The sequence below is a fragment of the Phyllostomus hastatus genome, unplaced genomic scaffold (genome assembly GCF_019186645.2).
Source record: "Phyllostomus hastatus isolate PE091 unplaced genomic scaffold, TTU_PhHast_1.1 phas_contig_198, whole genome shotgun sequence".
NCBI classification, from domain to species: Eukaryota; Metazoa; Chordata; class Mammalia; order Chiroptera; family Phyllostomidae; genus Phyllostomus; species Phyllostomus hastatus.
Window position 1 is genome coordinate 7,221,254 of NW_025333715.1, and position 19,089 is coordinate 7,240,342.

A 19,089-nucleotide genomic window follows, 5' to 3' on the forward strand; every position below is an offset into this window, starting at 1 on the left:
TGGCTCGCGCTCATCCCTTGGACCCAAGGGTCCAGATGCGCTGGGCCCTCCGTCAGGCGGGGACCGCGGGCACAGGGTGGAGGGCACAGGTGCTCCTGGGGAGGACTGCGGACTACGCTCAGGCCCGGCCAGCTGAGTAGCGAGGGACAGTCTCCCTAAAGGAGGAGCAGGATGGACAGGAGGCGGCGGGAGGAAGAACACCCCTTGTCCATCCTCCCATCCCCTAAGGGTTAACCCCCACCCCCTGCCCCAGCGCCCCTCCCCCACAAACCTCATCTCCCTTAATCACATCTGATACTGAGCGGCCCAGCGGGAACAAAGAGGCCATTTAGAGAAACGGGGCCGAGAAAGTGACCCCCGCACCCTGGGGCGGCCGCCTGGACGCCAGCACAAAGGCGGCATTTCAGAGCTGAAATTTCAGCACCCAACTTGATTAAAGGATTCCACAGGCCTGGGGGAGGGGGGAAGGGGGTGCGAAGTCCACTGCTCCCCGAGTTAACCCTTCTCCAAGGTAGCAAATACCCCTCCCGGGGCTGCTCAGGACCCCCACCCAGCCTGTCCAGTGCGCACCCACCCTGGGGGCCTGGCCTGTTGCAGAGGTCAGGCTAGCCTGGCTCCTCCCCTCCCTGCGAGGGCAGCCGGCAGCAGGGCAGAGGTAATCACGACTGGAATATTCGGGCAGCCAAGTTCCCCTCCTGTCTCTGCCGGGGTCCATATAAACCCTGCCCCTGCAACCCCACCCTCCCTGGAGGGAGGGACCCCTGTGGCTGGTCTCAGTGCAGGCTGGGCAAGCGGGGTGAAGGGGGCTGGGCCCATCAGAACCTAGGACAGAGGATGAGGGCCCCACTCCTGATTCACGGCCACGCCTCAGACCCAGGAGCCCTGCGTCCCTGCCCACTGTGACCCTGGCGCCCGCCCCAGTCAAGGCCTCAGAGGGTCACAGAGCCCACACAGAGGGGAAGGACATGCTCCATCCAGAGGCCGGGGAGGAGAGGGTGTGGGTGGGGCAGACCAGAGGCGGGCCCTGGAGAGCAGTGTGCAGGCCGTGGCCTGAGGAGTGGGGACAGGACGGAGCGGGCGGGCGGGCAGGCAGGCAGGTGCCGTGTCCCTGCTCCAGCTGACGCACCCAGCAGGGTGCTGCTCGGGGAGGGTGGAGATCCCCAGGTCCCCAGCTTCCTGCTGGGCCGCTGCTCCTGAAAGGGGATCCGAGCCCATGATAAGGGGCTCGAGGCGGGTCCTCAGGAAACAATGGGTGGCTTGATGGGACCTGCTCTGTGATACTCCTGAGAAGGGAGAAGCCCCTGCAGCCAGTCCCCACTGGAAAGGAAATTGGGGGTTTCCATGGAAACCAGCTCCCTGGGCACAAAGGCTGGTCTGTGTGCTGGGAAGGCAGCTGAGGTGTCTCCCCACAGCAGCCTTTGCTCTGGTGAGCGGGGAGATGGAGGGAGGGACTCGGGGTACCCATGGGGGCAAGGGCCCTGGTGCCTCTCGCAGAGCTGACAGTCCCGGGGCCACCGGGACGGGTGCAGCCTGCAGACAGCGGGGCAGAAGCGGGTGGGCACGGCAGAGAGCCGGAGGCACGGGGTGGAAAGGTCGAACAGTTTATTATTTACACGTACAAAGAGTGAGAGGGCAGGGGCGGGGGACGAGGCACAGCCGGGAAGGCGAGGCCGGCTCAGTCGGTGATGATGAGTTCGTCCACCCCCCAGTCTTCGTAGCTGCCGTCGGGCAGGTAGCGCCGGATGATGATGGGGATCTTCCGGGCCCTGGGCAGGGGAGAAGGCACGGGCATGTGAGGGCTGGAGACGCCCGCGCTGCGGCAGGAGGTGCAGAGTGCACGGGAGGAGAAATCTCAGGAGCATCCTGCCGGGCTGAGCGTACTTTGTAGGGAAGGAATCAGTAAAAACAGGAAGTGCCCGCCTCCGTGGGGGGGGGGGGCACAGCGGGTCTGGGAGAGCTCTGCCGCCCACGGCTGAAGGGCTGGGGAGGAGGAGTGGAGGGCAGATGGCAGGCAGCGGGAAGGGCAGGCAGCGGGAAGAGCGGGTTCTGACAACCAGGAGCGGCCTCCCCTTCGCGGGCCCTCCCTCCGCCCCCCTGCTGGGCTGACTTCCGAACAAGCTGAGGGCCCGCAGGAGCAAGCACCGCTCCCCCAGCCAGCGAAGTGGGGGTCAGGGTGGGCAACAGAGAACCCAGAGCACGATCTGGCGACTTACTTGAGCTCTTTCATGGCGATGAGCAAGGGGTCCGTCTCCCCTTCCAGCTCCACCATCACTGGGGCGCACATCCTGTGGGAACAGGGACAGGCGTTGGGGAGGCTGCAGGCCCGGCCAGGAAGGCCCGGCAGGGAGTCGGGGGTGGGGCTGGGGCCCATTTCACAGACAGGAGGGGCACCCCCCTCCTCACCTGGAAAGACAGGCAGGTGTGACGTGGCAAGGGGGGGGGGGGCAGTGGCTCGGGGGCACAGCGGGGGTCCGTGAGTGGGAGCCAGTAGACCAGATTTAAAGTTTGCCTCCAAAGACACGGAATCTGTCTCCGAATCTCAGTATCCTTGTTTGACAACGAGGGCAGAAGGCCCGCCTTCGCCTGCAGTGAGGCTGGGACACTCCTCACCGGCTGACAGGCAAAGCCACACTAAGCACCATATGTCAGTCTCTTAACATGGTTCTTACACGGATTATTTCATCCGAGGTGAGTGCTAGGGTTACTTCTGTCTTACTCGTGAGGAAACGGAGGCATAGAGAGGTCAGTAACTTGCCCTAGGTCACACAGCAGTAAGTGGCAGAGCCAAGATTTGAACCCTGCAGGCTCCGACCTACTGTGCTGTAACACCTCCCATTTATAAACCGAGGATCCGCACACCTAAAAACGGCAATGGGAACGGGACAAGACGAAGCTTTAACCACAAGGCCACACGACATTCATCAAGTCAGCTCCCCCCCAGGGACCCCCCCAGGGCCTCGGCAGGCTCACTCCAGCACAAAGACACGCTGCGTGCAAAGGCTGCCTCCAGGGGGGGGTGGGGGTGGGGTGGGGGGAGAGCCTCCACCCGCCCGCCGTGAGTGACCGGCCTCAGGGCCTGGCCTCCTTTCCTATCCAGGCACCGCGCCCTCGGCAGCCCCACCTTCCAGTCTCCACGCGGCTTCTCAGGTGCGCTCCTGCTGACCGCCCTTCCATGACGCCCACGGCCAGAGGCAGAACCCAGCCCGGCCCCTGCTCACCTCCCGAGCACCTCCCCACCCCGCTTGCCTGAGTTCCCCCCGCATTCCCCCCACACCAGACTCCTGAGGCGTCCTGGACAGACGCTGCGGTTACCCTTCTGTGTCCTCGTTCGAGCTCTTCCTCCCCTGCAGGCCCGCAGGAGACGCAGATGTCTCCGCCCTAGGGACCGTGTGCCAGACCCTCGGTGCCCAGCTCACTCGCACGTGCTCCCTCGGCCCCGCCTCCTGAGCTCTAACACTGCGTGTTCGGAGTTGCCCGCCTGAGACCATGACAGGCGCCCGGTGGCCCAGGACGTGCCCCAGCACATCCTGGAGGCTCTGAACACAGACGCGGGGTGCCAGTTCCCGGCCCACCTCCTCTAGGAAGCTGCCCTTGATGATTCCAGCTCAGGTTTGCACTCAAGGGCCCCAAACCCGATGGCCGGAATTACTAGGAGCATACACTAAAACCCCAAGATCCCAGGCAGGTCCTCCTCCCAGACCCTCGGAGTAGGCTGTCCAGCGGAGGGGCCCGAGAACCTGCGTCTGCAAAGCCCCCTGGCCATCAGCCGGTCTGAGGGCCACCGTGTGCGCCAAGTCAGTCGCTAGCTTTATTACCGAATACTTTGATTTGCGAGGTCTGTCCAGAAGGTATCCAGCCAGGAAATATGGAAAACAGAGACGATTACTGGAGAGAACACAAGACACAAGGAATGCTGCACACAGGACAATGACCCCTCAGTCCTCGTCCAAGCAGGCACCCAGGGACCTCACACAGCTCTCCCGGTCACCACCCGCCGCCGCATCGTCTTTCCCTGAGTCTCACTGACGGTCTGAAATCTCTTCCCTCTCAAAGGGGATTTTAGTTTTGGGAAAAGCCAGAAGTCACAGGGCGCCAAATCTGGGCAGTAGGGGGACTGAGTCACCTGGCTGACTTGGTGTTTCGCCAAAAAACTCTGCAGGAGACGTGATGCACGAGTGAGAACGCCGTTGTGGTGCAGCTGCCAGCCCCCGCTCGCCCACAGCTGCGGCCCTTGGAACCATCCGAGCAGTTTCCACGGAGGAGTGTTCAAGCCCAACGCAAAATCTGACGCAGATTCACTGCTCTGCTCGCTCAGTCATTTTGAATGTGACGGCCACACAGTGCACATGCTTAGTCAACGGCGTCTACCACCCCCACTGACCAGTACAGTGAAGTCGTCACTGTTCACGCATGTGCATTCCAGTCCACTCGCCTGGGCTGCCAGGTGACATCGATGTCGTGCAAACCATTCTCGTTACATTAACAGTGGCTGGATTTTTTCAGGACAGGTCTCAGTATTACTCCCAAAAGCCTAAAAATTTCTCCAGGGCAGAGAGCAAGCACTTAACTTTCCCCATATCAATAACTTTCCCTCTTTCAATAAGTATTAAAAGTTTAAAGGATGTGGCAAAATGCCAGCCTTCTTTCGTTCAAGACAGGAAGAATCAAGAGCATCCACTCATCCGGCCAGCCCCACTGTGTGTGCGCGAAGTGCCCAGTGTGCGAGTGCGCCCCTCAGTCGTCTGCCGGCCCCAGAGCCTCCACAAGAGACCCGGCCAGATACTTAGGAGGCGACTGTGGCACACATCAGCCACTAGGTGGTGCTAGTGAAAGGAGTGAGACTCCATCCAAAGAGCACCCAGGACGCGTTTACTTGGCACCTAGACGCAGGCTGCATGCCTGGTGCTAGGGATAAGCGAGGGACCGGACAGCCCTGGCTGCCTGCTGCTCACCGTGGGCAAGGAACTGCCAGACGGGGGCGTGCTACTCCTTCGTCAGAAGGGCCACTGCGGACCCAACGAGGTGGGGCCATGCCTGGTTCCCAGAGAAAAGCAGGCTGCTGGGACCCGGTCGTGTTCTGAAAGCCTGCATCCACACCCTTTAAGTGTTGCACGGTGCCCACCAAGTGCACACCCATCTTCCGAACCTGTCACTCAAAGCACCAGTGACATCTTCTCCAGTCTTGTACCCCAAGCCACGTGCCATTCCCACCACAGGCCACTTGCCCGGACCTGTCCTGGTGCTGTTGGTGGCCCCGGGAGTACCGTTAAAACCACCTCCCTCCCCCTGACCACCTGCACTATGACCTCTTCACAGGCTTTCCCGTCACCCCTGCAATTACTCCCTTCTCCCCTTCCTGCACCTCTCGAACAGCACTGCGGCTGCCTGCCTTGGGGTCGGGGCATTCGTGAAGGGGTCCAGCTCCCCTCGAGGAGGTACGCACTGGAGGACAGGGGGCTGCGTCTCATCCTCTTCGAGTCCCCAACAGGAGCCAGCGCAGCGCCTACTCCGTGGTGGGAGACTCTACCTTGAATACAACCGGTTGACTTGTTTGAAAAAGAGTTTAAGAATTACTCTCTTTGCCGGGTCATTTTCAGCAGAGAGGAGCGTTAGAGGACCGACACAATACTTTGCAATGATGAGACTGTCCTCTACCTGCACTGCCCGTCACGGAAGCCCCAGCCACGGGTGCCCACTGAGCACGTGGAACGTGGCCAATGAGACCGAACAGCTGAACTTGCACTTAGGTTAAATGTAAATGGCCGCATGGAGCTGGTAGCTCCCAGAATCGATGGTGCAGGCCACAGGACCTGGGTCCCAGGGACACCAAAACTGTCCCTCGGAGCGCGGCTCTGATTTCTCCCAGACCAGCAGGGATGGCCACCAGGCTGGCGAGAGGTCCCCTGCTGCAGAACGAGCGGGAGCAGCGCTGCCCGACTGTGGGTCACCGAGGAGGACATGCGGTCCTCTCCACCCACAGGACTGGTGATCAGGTCCAACACCGACTGACAGCCAGGGAGGGGGGGCGCACGGACCTGGCGTCGGCACGCCGGCCGCAGCTTCCTTTCAGTCCATTGCCCACCACGCCCCACCCGAAGCGACCCGCCTTCCAGATCACCACCAGTGCCCACACCAGCTTGTGAGAACTCTGGGCAGGGCTCCTGCCCTCGGCCCCCGGTCGCCCTCGGAGACCTCCTGTGACAGACAGGACCACACCTGCCCTCCCTGTCTCCCGACTCACTCCTCCCCAGCACGAAGGAGTAAGTAACTTGCCTGACACGGGAACCTGGGGGAAAGCCGGCATCCGTGGCCTGTTTTGAGAGTCCCCGCTTTCTCAAAGCCACCGCCTGCAGACAGGGCGCCGTCACAAGGCCCCTGGCCCCGGAAGGCAGGCCTGCCCCGGCAGACACAGCCTCCGGGTGCCTGCACGCCTGAGCGCGCACTCCCCAGCAAGTCCCATCTCTGCCTACCCACTGGCCATCCCCTGGACCCTGTGATTCTTTAACTGGGTCCAAATGTGGGAGAGAAAGACAGGTTGCCAATTTCAAGTCCCCAGAAGTCCACACTGTTCTGTTTTCACGTCTCTAGCACGGCCTCTATGTGGAGGGGTCTCCCGTCCTCTGAGCTGGCCACAGCTGACCTCCCATCAAGAACCGCCAGCCCGATGCGGGCTGACACAGCCCCCCGAATGAACTGACCCACAACGGCCTAGGGCTGTCTAAATCCACAGTTTTCCTTCCTTCACTAGCCTGAGAGGCAATCACCGAGTTCTGTATTTTGTTGTTACTTGTCTGCTGTACTGTTACTTGACTTCTTAGATGGTCAGGTCCTACTTCCCCTGTTGGATCGCAGACTCCCTGAGGGCAAAGGTCCAGCACACAGCCGGGCACGCGGAACGAGCCCCCCACTCGGCCTGTGAAAGCGCTGCTGGGCCACACCGCTCACCCGGAGGCACGCTGTGGCCCGGCGGGCGGAAGGGACAGGGAGGGGCACACTCACGCGATCTGGAGGGCGCGGGTGCCCAGCACGCGGGCTCGCTCGTACTTGGTCATGTACGGGGTGGTGATTCGCTTCTGGTTGGCCTGCGGTCGCTCTCCGGAGGGGAGGATCTCCACGTTCTCCTGGCCCTCCTGGACGCCAAGGAAGAAAGAGGGAAAAGCTCAGGGTGTGTCGTTGGGAGGGGGAGGGGCGGGAGCAGTGACCATCACCACCACCACAGCCGCCACTGCTTATTACGTGCCAACGACCTCGCAATTGCCCTACGGGCACCTTATTTAGCCCTCATGTGACCTTACGAGGCAGGGACTGTGGTGCCACTTTAGAGGCCCGGGGAGTTAGCTGACTCGGCCCAAGTCTCAGACCCAGTGAAAGAAAAGCATCGTGACCGGGACTCCAGAGCCAGCTGCCCCGTCCAGGAGAGAAGCAGAGGCCGAGAGGTGGGGTGGCCCAGGGGCGCCGGCCCCGTGTGAAGAAGTCCTTGGGCAGAGATGACAGATCACCCTCGGCAGGAGGCAAGAACAAGTGTCCCATCTTCAGGCAGGACAACTGAGTCCAAGGGTCAAGGGGCTGCAGGGTCACAGTGAAGGCAGAAACAGGCCGGACGTTTCCATATATCTACATATTCACATGTTCAACGGGTGCTCGTTAGGCGTCGGTTGCACGCCAGACGGCAGAACAGCGAAGGGTCTCTGCTCTCAGAGAACGCACATCTGGGAGGAGACCAGAGAGAACACCACGGCCGGTGCTTTGCAGACACACGAGAGTGCACGACACAGGCACTGAGGGGGAGAGGGGCCCCTGAGTCACGCAGGGGTCCGGAAGAGAGTCCGGAGACGAGACTCGAGCTAGTCTAGAAGAATGAGCAGGAGTTCCCAAGCCAAGGAGGAAGGGAAGGGCATTCCAGGCAGGCTGAACTGCACGTCCAAAGGAGAGAGGAAGGAGACCATGTACCAGGTTTGCTAACTAATTGTGGAGCCTAAACAGAGCAAAGGTGCACACCTCGGGGTGGGGATTCTGAGCAGAAGAGAGACACGATTTGACTCAACACGTACAGTGGCTGCTCTGGATACTCTGCAGGGGCAAGGGCAGAAGCCAAGAGACCGTTTTTAGGAAGACCGGTAGTAACGGATCGTGTGGGCAGGCAAGAGAGAGAACTCCGGCAGCAGAAAGGCAATCGGAGAGCCCGACGGCAGGAAAACCAGGAACACGATTTCTGCAGCGGCGCCAGCAAAAAGCAGGAGCGATCTGAACCAGGCCCAGCATGAGGTGTGTGGAAAGGGGGCGGGGCTGAACCACTCGTCACACTCGTCAGAGGCAGAGCTGACCGGACCGGACGGGGGGGGCCCGGGGGAGCAGCAGGACGGAGAAGAGGTTTCTGACGCAGCGCATGGGTGCCAGAGAGAGCCGTGCAGGAAGTTCAGGGAGGGGGGCTTCAGCTTCCCGGCCTAAAACACCAAGGGACCGCTCTCTGCAGGAGACACAAAGCACTTCTTCCGCCACCAGTGACACAAGACAGGGAGCCCTATTTTATTCATGAAGCCAGGAACCCATCCACGCAGTGACTCGAGCCAGAAACCCAGGAGTCATCCTTGCCGGCTCCCAAGTTCCCCTCCCCATGTTCCACCCACCAAAATGCTTCCTCGTCGGCTTGCTCGTCACTGTCACTGACACCGGCAGTGCCCAGGTCCAAGCCGCAGGTCTCTCACCTGCGGGTCTAGGCGAGTCCCCTCACAGGTCTCTCTCCTCCACTCTTGCCCCTCCCCAATTCACCTTCCACTCTGAGACCAGAATGCCCTTTCTAAAATGCAGACTAGGCCCCGGCTGCTGTGGCTCCGTGGACTGAGCGCCAGCCTGTGAACTGAAAGATCGCTGGTACAATGCCCCATCAGGGCGCGTGCCTGGGTTGTGGGCCAGGCCCCCAGTTGGGGACGTGCAAGAGGCGACCAATCGATATCTCTCTCACACGTCGGTGTTTCTCTCCCTCTCTTTCTCCTTTCCTTCCCCCCTCTAAAAATAAAAATCTTTTTTAAAAATTAAAATAAAATGCAAACTGATTCATGCCACTCCCAAGCTCAAAGGCTTCCCACTGCACTTAGGCTATGAAATCCGCCTGATCTGGGCCCTTACCTCCAGATCTACCCAGGTCACTCCCCACCTCGGTCTTATGCAGCCCCACCCTGCAGAGCGCTGTGCACATAATGAACATTCAACACATTTGTTGAATGAATGAGGGTGACACTTCACCCACCAGTGAGCTGACTGTCCCAGAAGCCGTGGGCTATGATCCAGGTGGACAAAAGCCCGCAAGCCCACCCTGCAGGGCGTCTCCACCCCCCACGACTGAACTCTGCTCAGGCTCATGGGGGTGCTCGTGGCGGGGGCTCCAACCACAGAACAGGAGGCAGATGCGCTCAGGGAACTGTCATCGGCCAGGTCATCTGGCAGCCTGGGCTGCAGAGGGAGGAGCCCAAGGCCAAATACTGACCTCCTCAGCATTCTCCAAGTCATCTAGTCCTTCATCCTCCTCCACGTCATCAAAGTCGTCGCCATCAAAGCTGCGCAAGAAGAGGCCAGTAGTTAGAGCATCACTGACTGGAATCGAAGAGGGAGAGGGGGGGTCTCATCGGTACACAGGATGCACTCAATAAGTATTCACTTAACGAGTGAATCAAACTTGTGCTTCATTCCACTCCTTCCAATGGACCCCATCAGCCCCCAACGGTACTGGGACTCCTTTGTCGTCACTGTTCCTTTCCCCTTTCAAAAGCACCACCGCCAGCAGCACATAAGCGGGTATTACTGCCCGATCTTTAAAAACAAAACTCCATTCCACAGAGCCCCATTTCCACGCTCCCCTTGGGAGCAAAATTCATGCAATTCATGTCAGTTTCCCATTCTTCTCTTCCCATTCTGCCACAATTCTGCTTCATCAAAAGCAATCCTTCATTCGAGTTTGTTAACATTCTTCCATGGCGGGGGGGGGGGGGAGCAGGGGAGGACCTAATATACGGTGACGGAAGATGGTTTGACTTGGGGTGGGCACACAGTGTGATACACAGATAGAAATGGACACCTGAAACATACAATTCTATTAACCAAAGTCACCCCAATAAATTTAATTTAAAAATAATTTGCCCTGGCTGGCATGGCTCAGTGGATTGAGCACAGGCTGCGAACCAAAGCATTGCAGGTTCGATTCCCAGTCAGGGCACATGCCTGGGTTACAGGCCATGGCCCCCAGCAACCGTACATTTCTCTCCCTCTCCCCTTCCCTCTCTAAAAATAAATAAGTAATCTTTAAAAAAAATGATAATAATTCAATCTCCCTGGTTGGTGTGGCTCAGTGGATTGAGCACTGGCCTGCAAACCGAGGGGTTGCCAGTTCTGGGCTGTGGGCCAGGCGCCCAGTTGGGGGCATGCGGGAGGGAGCCGATCAATGTTTTCCTCCCACTCTTTCTCCTTCCCTTCCCCTCTCTGTAAAAGTAAATAAATAAAGTCTTAAAAATAAATAAACCCAATAGACTGTTCTTGTTCTCATTTAGCTTGACCTACCAGCTGGCAAAACAGACCACTCCCTCTCCTGCACACACTCTCCTCACTGGACTACAAGGACATCTCCCTCTCCTGGCCTTTCCCCCCTCCCTGGCTGCCCCTCCCCGCTTTGCCAAGCACTCCTGTTGGGATGCCCCACACTCGGCCATCTCCTCTTCTCACCGCGACTCCCCGGATGACCTCACCTGCTTCTTAGTTTTGACGGACACGCTGACCACGCCCCTATTTTTACCTTCAGAACACACCTCTCTCCTTGGGCCCCCATTTGAAAATCATTTTGGCCCTAGCTTCACAATAAATCCAGAATTCAAAACCACTTCTCACTCCCTCTACGACTATCTCCCTAGGGCAAGCCACTACTTTCTCTCCCCAGGTGACCGCCACCCTTCCAGACCGTTCTCCCCTCCGAGTCTCACTGGACCCTCTGCAGGAGAACTTCTACCCAGTAAGTCCTCACTTAACACTGTAGATAGGTTCTGCGACTTGAAGCAAAACGGGGCCTAATGAAACCCATTTTACCACAGGCTAACTGATATAAACCGGAGTTAAGTTCCCACAGCATCTCATCAACGCTGGAACAAACTGACGTTATTCGAGGACCGGCTGCACTACGCGCTTCTACTGCCTAACCTCACCCGATGCTGTCTTAACCTGTTTATGGGCCTGTCCATCTTCCGGAACGGGAGCACGTGGGACTATGCCTAACGCACCTCAATATTCCCAAAACAAGACGCAGCGCCCGGCTCAGGGGACGTTTGCTGGGAGACGCCTTGTCCACTGATCCTCTCTGTACCCTCCAGCCTGAGCCCTGCGGTGCCCGCGCCCTGGCTACGCTTCTGGCCCCCCACCCTCCCCTGCTCCCCGTCAGTAGCCCCAGTCCCTTAGACGCCTGCGTCCTCAGCCTCCTTCGACCCAGGCTCCTGCTTCACCCGCCTCTCCCGAGGATCCGCAAAGGCCACTTCGTCCGCACTCACTTGTCCTCGTTGTCTGACATGACGCCCGCGCCGCAGCGACCCGGCTCCGCGCCCCGGACCCGCGCGGAGGCCGACGAACAGCCTCCGCCTCGCGAAACGACTCGCGCACTCCACGCCTGCGCCGTGACCCCGAGGCAATCACTTCCAGGGGGCAGGCCAGCACGGTAAGTGTGCGCATGCGCCGAGAAGCTAGCGCTCGTTACCATGGTAGCCAGAGCGTCTAGTTACCAGCCCCAGCACGATGCCGCGGCGGAGTCTAGGGAGACCAGCTGCCGCTGTCTGTGGGGCGACCCACCCAGCCGGGGTCTTACTTTAGGGTGAGGTTTCAATTTGAGCGTAACAGCCAACGGGCACTGTCGTGACCGCGGCTATCTGAAGGTCCCCTTCCCAGGGCTTTCCCTGACACAGGCACCGGGTCAAGATGAGGTCCCCGTTCGTGAGTGCATCTGCCTGGTGCATCTGTTCGGGGTGGAAGGATCGGGCACTGTCGCAATAATGACGGGCGGCGTCGCTCCCAGCCTTTGGTGGTGTCAGGGGCCTGGTGTGGGAGTAGAGATTGGACCTGGGAGACGGGATGTGTCATTGCGTTCTTTCCCTGCGCAGGGCCTTCCCATGGCTTCCCCAGAGAAGGTGGAGGCAGTGGCCAAAGGAAAGGGGTTCTGGCGCTGCCCCAAGCAGGCCACTTACACCCCTGAGACCTGCGAGCTCCTCAGAGGTCAGTGCGCTTACAGGACAGGGGAAGAGCGGTGGTAACAGTTACACCCCGAAACTCAGGTCTCCCCCATGTAACCTGTGGCTTAGCCATAGTATTTTCATTTTTTTTTAATAATTTATTTATTTTTTTAGAGAGGGAAGGGAGGGAGGGAGGGAGAGAGAGAAACATCAATGTGCGGTTGCTGGGGACTGTGGTCTGCAACCCAGGCAGGTGCCCTGACTGGGAATCGAACCTGCGATGCTTTGGTTCACAGCCTGTGCTCAATCCACTGAGCTACGCCAGCCAGGGCGTATTTGCATTTTACAGATGAGAAACCTTGAGTTCAGGAAGTTTCGGGTCCTACAACTGCAAGTGGCCAAAAAATCAAAGAACTAAGCATTTTAGAGTAGAAAACTCCTGTGTATCCTTAGATCACACTTTGCATTCTCTCACGGGAAGCCTGTCTCCTCCCTACCCACCACCACCACTGTGGAACCAATTGTTATTTACCTTCACACTACCAAACGTTACCTTGCTCTTCACCCGACAGAGCGTCACCTGCAATCAGCTATGTGGTATGTTCCACTGGGTCAGGACTTACCCACCCTCCTGGCCTGTGAATTGCACCAGGGCGGGCAGGACTGTTCCTGCTTTGGCTCCCGATCGTAGCTCCAGTGTCTGACACATGCTTAATAAATACCTGTTCTTTCATTCATTCGCTCAATGAAAAAAAAAAATTAAAAAGCCCACTATGTGCTTTAGACCTTGTGCTAGGTGGTGAAGATACAGTATAAAAAAAAGAAGAAGAAAAAAGCAAAAATGTTTTTCTTTTATGGAGCTACTGTTTTAGTAGAAGGGTAACAAATAATACATGAGTAAAACCCATAGAACTCAGTGGTGAGTGCTATAAACAAATAATGAAGCAGGGGAGGAAGAGGGGGTACTCGGGTATAGAGCGGGGGTCAGAGGCGACATGATTTCAAGCTGCTGTGGGGTGAGACTGAGGTTTCCGCCTGCAGCCCAGGCAGCCTCATTGGAGTGCTTTATCTTGCAGTGATGATGAAGGAGTCCAGACTGACCGAATTCCAACAGCGCCACATCATGGACACCATGAAAAGTAAGAGTCGGTCCCCAGAGGCTTCCTGGGCGGAGGGATTCTGGGCCACGTTTTTAATGCTCCTCCATATTAAGGATCAGAGGACGTCATTTTAAAAGGCCAACCCTGTATAGTGTAGCATTTTTTATGTTGCCCCTGGGGAACTGACCTTTCGGGACCTTTGTTATCCCACCCCCACTACCCCCCCACCCCCGCCATGGGTGCTGCTGGCACAACCACAAGCCTCCTGACTAACCAACCTTCCCAGGAAATCACAGAGCAATCGAAACTTCCTGCCCAGCCAGAACCGTCTCAGAACTGTCCCGTCTGCAATCTGTCCCTTCCTGGTACACACACACCGTCTGAGCTCTCAGAGGAGAGGACCTGAGGTTCTATTCATTCATGGCTTAGCTGGCAGAGACAAGAGCACTGGCAGAATCCCAACTCGGGAAGCCCGTGCAAAGCTTTCCCACAGCTCACCTCTGACCGCTCATTGTATCATTTAAATAAGAAGTGGAAGTGCATGGGCCCCATGTTCTGAAAGCAGCCTTACTCCCTGAGATTTTGCTGAATCAGCATTTAATGGGTCAGAACAGAGGCCTTTAAGAGAGAGAGAGTGCCGGAGCAAGCCCGCCCTGTTTTAGTGGGATCTACCGAAAGCTGTTGCCTTCACCCTGAAGAAGGGATGTGCCTACCAGGGGGGCACCTGACCGGCCAGGGGAGCACAGGGAGGGGAGGGTCAGAGAGGCCCCTGTCGGCACAGCCCCTTCAGCTCTGGCTGGCAGAGGGAGGCTCCCTCGGGCCAGGTCAGGGGTCAGATATCCTTCCTCACTGTGGACAAGGACAGCTCGGGCTGCCAGAGTGTCGTAACACATCTGAATCACAGGGCAGTCGCCACGCTCAGCACTGCACTGACAAACCGGTGTCCCCCAAAGCTCGATTACACGGACTGTCCTAGAAATGCCACTAAGAGTGAACGCCAGGAGACCACAGACTACGTCTGTCCTGGTCACCGCGGTGGCCTCAGCGCCTGGGCACTCCTCAGTATTTAGTGAAGGACGAACTGTGTTGGTGGCTGGGCCACCACCATGGGCCACCACCAAGGGCCACCACCAAACCCCCGGTAGTGTCGTTCCCCTTGGAAGTTTCATTTTTTTTTTTAAATTGCCTCCAAGTATTTGTGTGGAGTCTGCTTTCTTCTAGAATCTCCTCTTAACCAAATCCTACTGTTGTTTTGAGCTATAGTTCAAATTCTGTCGCAAGCCACACATTTCTCTGCTTCACCTGAACTCCCAGAACCACTCAGGCCGTGGTTGTTTGCTGGGAACGGGCCAAGGGAAGAGGCAGCACTGGCGCCGGACGGGCAGCAGCAGGGAGGGGAGGGAGCGGGAGGACATTCCAGGAGGCACGGCATCTCTTTGGAAACGAGAGATGTGCAAAGCCCTGGCTCCCGCTGGAGGACGCGTGAAGGGGAAGGTCAGTGGGAATTCCTGGCAGCCCCATGCTTCCGGGCCCGCAGGGCGGACACCTCAGCCATGACTCCTCATCTCCCAGGCCCCCCATCCGCCCCCTCAGCCAGCCCGTTGCTTGACCTTCAGTCCGTACCGACACCTCCGACCGCCGCTGCCCTTGGCCCCCACACTGTGATTTCAGCAGCAGCCAAGGGGATCCCGTCATTCCCCCGCTCCAAACCCTCCGGCGGCTTCCACCCTTGCACAAAGTGAGAGCCCACCTCCCCAGAGGCCTACGAGGCCCCGTACTTCTCTTGTCTTCCATGCCCTCTGACCTCTACTCCCGCTACACCCCCACCCCGTGCTCACTGCTTTCCCCGCACCCCAAACACTGCAGGCGCATTCCCACCTCGGGGCCTTTGCTCTAGCTGTCCCCTCGGCCTTGGATGCTCTTCCCTGACGTATCTGCAACGCTGGCCCCCCACCACTGTTGGGTCTCGTCTCAGATGGTACCCTGTCCTCGAGGGCTTCCCTGGCTCCCCAATGTAAATTGCAAACCCCACGGTGACGAACCCTGTGCTCCACCACCTGACGTGCTGTACGCGGGTGTTTCATCCCCTCCACAGCCCCGGTGCGGGCGCACCAAGGCAGGCCTCCATTTCCCTTACCACCGTCCCCGCAGCGTGCTGGGCCGAGGCAGTGGGGAGGGAATCTATTACCCCCCCAAACCTCCCCTCCTCACGCGTGAACCAAGCAGGTGTTAGGAACCCACCTATACAAACAGAAGCACCAGTAGGAGGCCTTGACGTACAGGAGTGTTTACTGGAGCACAATTAGGAGCAGTAAAAAAAAATAACAAAAACAGCCTGAATTTCTGAAACTAGGAGACTCGTTGCAGATAGAATGTAGCCATTGTGAGCACCAGCACACAGCCGTGAAAAACCAGCCACGTGCATAAACGGAGTGGTCGGAGAGGTGTTCAGGGGGAGTTGTTAAGTGAATAGAACACAGTATGGTGGGCTGCTTGAGCCTTACATAAGTGCATGTATCTTTGTGTTTATATATGCATCAAAAAGAACGGACTGAGACCACCCAATTGTTACCATTGCTCCTGGTAGAGGGGGGTTGGAAGGGAAGACTGCTGTGCTGTTGGCCGTGTTGTAACAGGCAGGCATTTATAAAGTGAAAAAAAAAAAGCCAGCAGATTCCCCCACTCCAACCCCCCTTTCCCAGGAGGAGACACGCTGCCCCTCCACTGCAGCCCGACGTGCAGCCAGAGGGTGCTGCCTCCCAAGCAGCCGGACCCAGCCATCTGCCTGCCCCCCATCCTGGTGGCCCGGTCCCACCTCCGGCCTGCCAGCCTGTGCCAGGCCAACGGGGCCTACAGCCGGGAGCAGTTCAAGCCTCGAGCCACCCGTGAGTCAGAGGGCCTTGACCAGAGCCCCCCCTCCTCTGTGTCCCTTCCTGAGGGGAGGGGCTGGGGGTGCGGGAGGGCGGCCAGCCCACAGGGCAAGTGAGCACGCAGCTAATCAAAGTCTCCCGCTGCTCATACCAGTGCCCTTGAGCCTTGGCACGTGAGCTGGGCACATTGCAGGGGAAGCTGGTCGGGCTGTCCTTCTTCAAAATTTTCCCGGAATGCGCCCTGGCTGGTGTGGGGCAGCGGACTGAGCACCGGCCTGCAAACCAAGGGTCACAGTTCGGTTCCCTCTTGGGGCACGTGCCTGGGTTGTGGGCCGGGTCCCCAGTAGGGGGCGTGCAAGAGGCAACCACACATTGATGTTTCTCTCCCTCTCTTTCTCCCTCCCTTCCCCTCTCTCTAAAAATAAATAAAATCGTTAAAAAATATAAGAATGGATGAAATCTTAAGCAAAAATTTGTTTTCCAGAATGCTCTTTAACAATTAACTAGACTCTGTCAGTCTCTGATGGGTGGCCGACTGTCAGATCGCATGACTGCCGCTCTCTTGAGCGGACACGGTGCCTCGAATGCAGAGCGTCCTGCACCCCGGCCTCCTTCAGGGAGCCGTCCGCCCCCTTCCCCCTTGGCACTTGACCTCTCGGCCCAGACCTTCCCACACCCCACACAGCCTCTCCACGCGGGCTGCTACACGGCCACCACTGAGGTTCCTTAGCCTTGCTCTGTGCCACAGCAGTGAGTGGCTTTCGACAAAGGTCTCTTCTTGGTGATTTCAACCCCCTTTCCCACCTGTCTTGACGTGACAGGCCCAGGAGCACCCTGGGTAGACAGTGCCGGGACAGCAGAAGCCCCCCCCCCCTTACCCTGGCCCCTTGGGGCAGGCATGCGTGATTGGGAACACGGGCCGTGAAGGGGGTGCCCTTCCCGCCTGAACAAGGCCTTTCCTGGGCCTTACAGGAGATCTGGAGAAGGAGAAGCGAAGACTCCAAAATATCTTTGCCATGGGAAAGGACAAAGGGGAGCGGAAAAGGAAGCCCCCTCCTACAAAGCAACAAAAGGCCCCGGCCCCCGAGCCAGACCGCTTTGAAGAACGTGAGCCCCGATGGGCCAGTTGTGTTGGGGGGGGGGTGGGTATGGGGAGGGGCCCGCCAGCTGGACAGAGCCCCTTCTTCTCCCCGAGAGGCCACCCCTGCTCCCACCACCCCTCCTGGGAGCCTGGCGGCCCCCGTTGCCCTGTACGACGATGACGACCCTTCTCCCTGTCCAGTGGTCAAGGAAATTCAGGAGAGGAAAGAGTTCCTGGCTGACATGGAGGCCCTGGGGCAGGGCAGGCAGTACCGAGGGATCATCCTTGCTGAAATCTCCCAGGTAGGAGAAGCCACGGGCCAGTGGGAGGGGACGCAGCCACCACCATGTGGGGGACGTGATTCGAGTAGAAATGAAGGGCCAGCTGCGGCTGAGGCCCGGGGAGTCCAGCTCAGCCCCCCTCTCTGTCGTCCCCTGGCGTTCCTCCCCCGACACCCAGCTCTCCCGGATGCCCTCTGCAGAAACTGCGGGAGATGGAAGACATCGACCACCAGAGGAGTGCGCAACTCAGGGAGGCTCTCATCCCAGCCTAATGTGTCTGCTGGAGTAGCCCAGCCTCAACCAGCGGAGCCCACGCCCTTGCCAAGCAGGGTCATTCCCAGGTCTGCCCGCCCAGCCTGGCCTTCAGCCACGGCAGACGGGCACACGGCACTGCCCGGGCCTGGTGTTCTCTGAGCACGTCGGAGACTGTACCCAGGGGCCCTGGGGCGCCTGCGCCCCTGAGACCCAGTCACATGCACACACGACTTGGAGTCTTTTCTTGGGGAAAAGCGAGGCTTGAGCCCCCCCGTCTTGGGTGAATGTCCAAGTGCACCCGAAGGGCCCTCTCCCCACCATCGCCGCCCCACCGTGCGTGCCCACGTTTAGCCTTCTGAGCTCGGGAATGGATATCCCTTTCTTCCTCCCCGTCTCAGTGCCTGCCGCCTCGACTGACAGCCACAGGCGAGTGTTTAACCGCTGTGGTTAATTGGCCAATAAAACACACTTAACGTGGGTCACTGCACACGTTGCTTTGTTTTCAGAGGGATAAGGCTTATTTGTTCAAGGAGTGAGAATTCTTCAAGCATGTTTCTAGCTGTTTGCACATCTCAAGCGGGAATGGGAACCAACACTTCCTGAGCGCCCATGGCCGGACGCTGCGGTCGGTGCCGAGTCTCACTCGAAGGTCCTTCTCCCAGCAGCCCCTGCAGGGGCCCCGCGGCCCCGGGTGGAAACCGAGGCTCACCAAGGCACAGAAGCAGGGTCATTTCACTAGCCAGCAGCCTGCTCAGCAATGAAAGTTAGCTTTACGTCTCCCCACTAAACCCACAGCCCACAGGAAGAAACACAAAGGGTGGGGGAGAATCCGGACCGAGCGCCCTGGCTTTGGCGCTCCGATCCAGCCCGTGGGGTGTGAGCGTGGGTGCCCTCCCCCGCCCCCCCGGCCCGCCTCAGCTCTGACTGCCCAGTCGGGAGGCCCAGCCTCACGGGGGCGTCTGCCCACAGGGCGGCCCTGGGCCTGGCGCAGCGCACACCGCAGGCCCCGGGTCTTCTGGCCACCACAAGCCCTGCGTTCCCCAGTCTTCTGTCATTTCCCCGTCTCCTTAAGTCAGAACATTTTGGAAATTTCAACCAATCCTCCCACCTGGAGGTCACATGACCCAAGTTTTCGTTTGTAGGGCAAACTCTGCCTGCAGCCTCAGACAGAGGAGAGGGGCCAGTTCGAGACCATTCTGTGGGAGGCCTGTGTCCACGCACCCTCCAGAACCTGAGGCCAGAGGCTGCAGAGTGACAAGGACAGCTGTGCTCCACTTCAAAGGCCCCCCCACACGGCCCAGGGAC

At 58.7% G+C, this 19,089-nt stretch overlaps 2 protein-coding genes across 3 annotated transcripts; one reads left to right on the forward strand and one right to left on the reverse strand.

Moving 5' to 3' along the window:
• Positions 1 to 1,585: 1,585 nt before the first annotated feature.
• POLR2F (RNA polymerase II, I and III subunit F) lies at positions 1,586 to 11,651 on the reverse strand. Its single transcript, XM_045835138.1, has 5 exons — positions 11,526 to 11,651; positions 9,485 to 9,554; positions 7,000 to 7,130; positions 2,214 to 2,285; positions 1,586 to 1,766 (listed from the first exon to the last, which is right to left on the reverse strand). Exons 1-5 carry the CDS (start codon positions 11,543 to 11,545, stop codon positions 1,676 to 1,678), a joined length of 384 nt encoding a protein of 127 aa, XP_045691094.1. The 5' UTR covers positions 11,546 to 11,651; the 3' UTR covers positions 1,586 to 1,675.
• Positions 11,652 to 11,735: 84 nt separating this feature from the next.
• Positions 11,736 to 19,035, forward strand: CUNH22orf23 (chromosome unknown C22orf23 homolog). Of its 2 annotated transcripts, XM_045834792.1 has the most exons (7): positions 11,736 to 11,842; positions 12,129 to 12,240; positions 13,274 to 13,336; positions 16,000 to 16,182; positions 17,140 to 17,274; positions 17,450 to 17,550; positions 17,730 to 17,938. In XM_045834792.1, exons 2-7 carry the CDS (start codon positions 12,138 to 12,140, stop codon positions 17,799 to 17,801), a joined length of 657 nt encoding a protein of 218 aa, XP_045690748.1. In that variant the 5' UTR covers positions 11,736 to 11,842; positions 12,129 to 12,137; the 3' UTR covers positions 17,802 to 17,938. The 2 variants fall into 2 exon arrangements, with proteins under 2 accessions (XP_045690748.1, XP_045690747.1); XM_045834791.1 differs by having other exon boundaries at positions 17,450 to 19,035.
• Positions 19,036 to 19,089: the final 54 nt, after the last annotated feature.

Excerpts from the sequence above, each read along its gene's own strand:
- POLR2F (XM_045835138.1), bottom strand. The coding sequence starts at position 11,545 with ATGTCAGACAACGAGGACAA. Across the intron at positions 7,131-9,484 it reads ACTTGGAGAATGCTGAGGAG|GAGGGCCAGGAGAACGTGGA; the intron begins GTCAGTATTTGG and ends CTTGGCGTCCAG. Across the intron at positions 1,767-2,213 it reads ATCGCCATGAAAGAGCTCAA|GGCCCGGAAGATCCCCATCA; the intron begins GTAAGTCGCCAG and ends TCCCCTGCCCAG.
- CUNH22orf23 (XM_045834791.1), top strand. The coding sequence starts at position 12,138 with ATGGCTTCCCCAGAGAAGGTGGAGGCAGTGGCCAAAGGAAAGGGGTTC. Across the intron at positions 12,241-13,273 it reads GACCTGCGAGCTCCTCAGAG|TGATGATGAAGGAGTCCAGA; the intron begins GTCAGTGCGCTT and ends TTTATCTTGCAG. Across the intron at positions 17,275-17,449 it reads GCCAGACCGCTTTGAAGAAC|TGGTCAAGGAAATTCAGGAG; the intron begins GTGAGCCCCGAT and ends CTCCCTGTCCAG.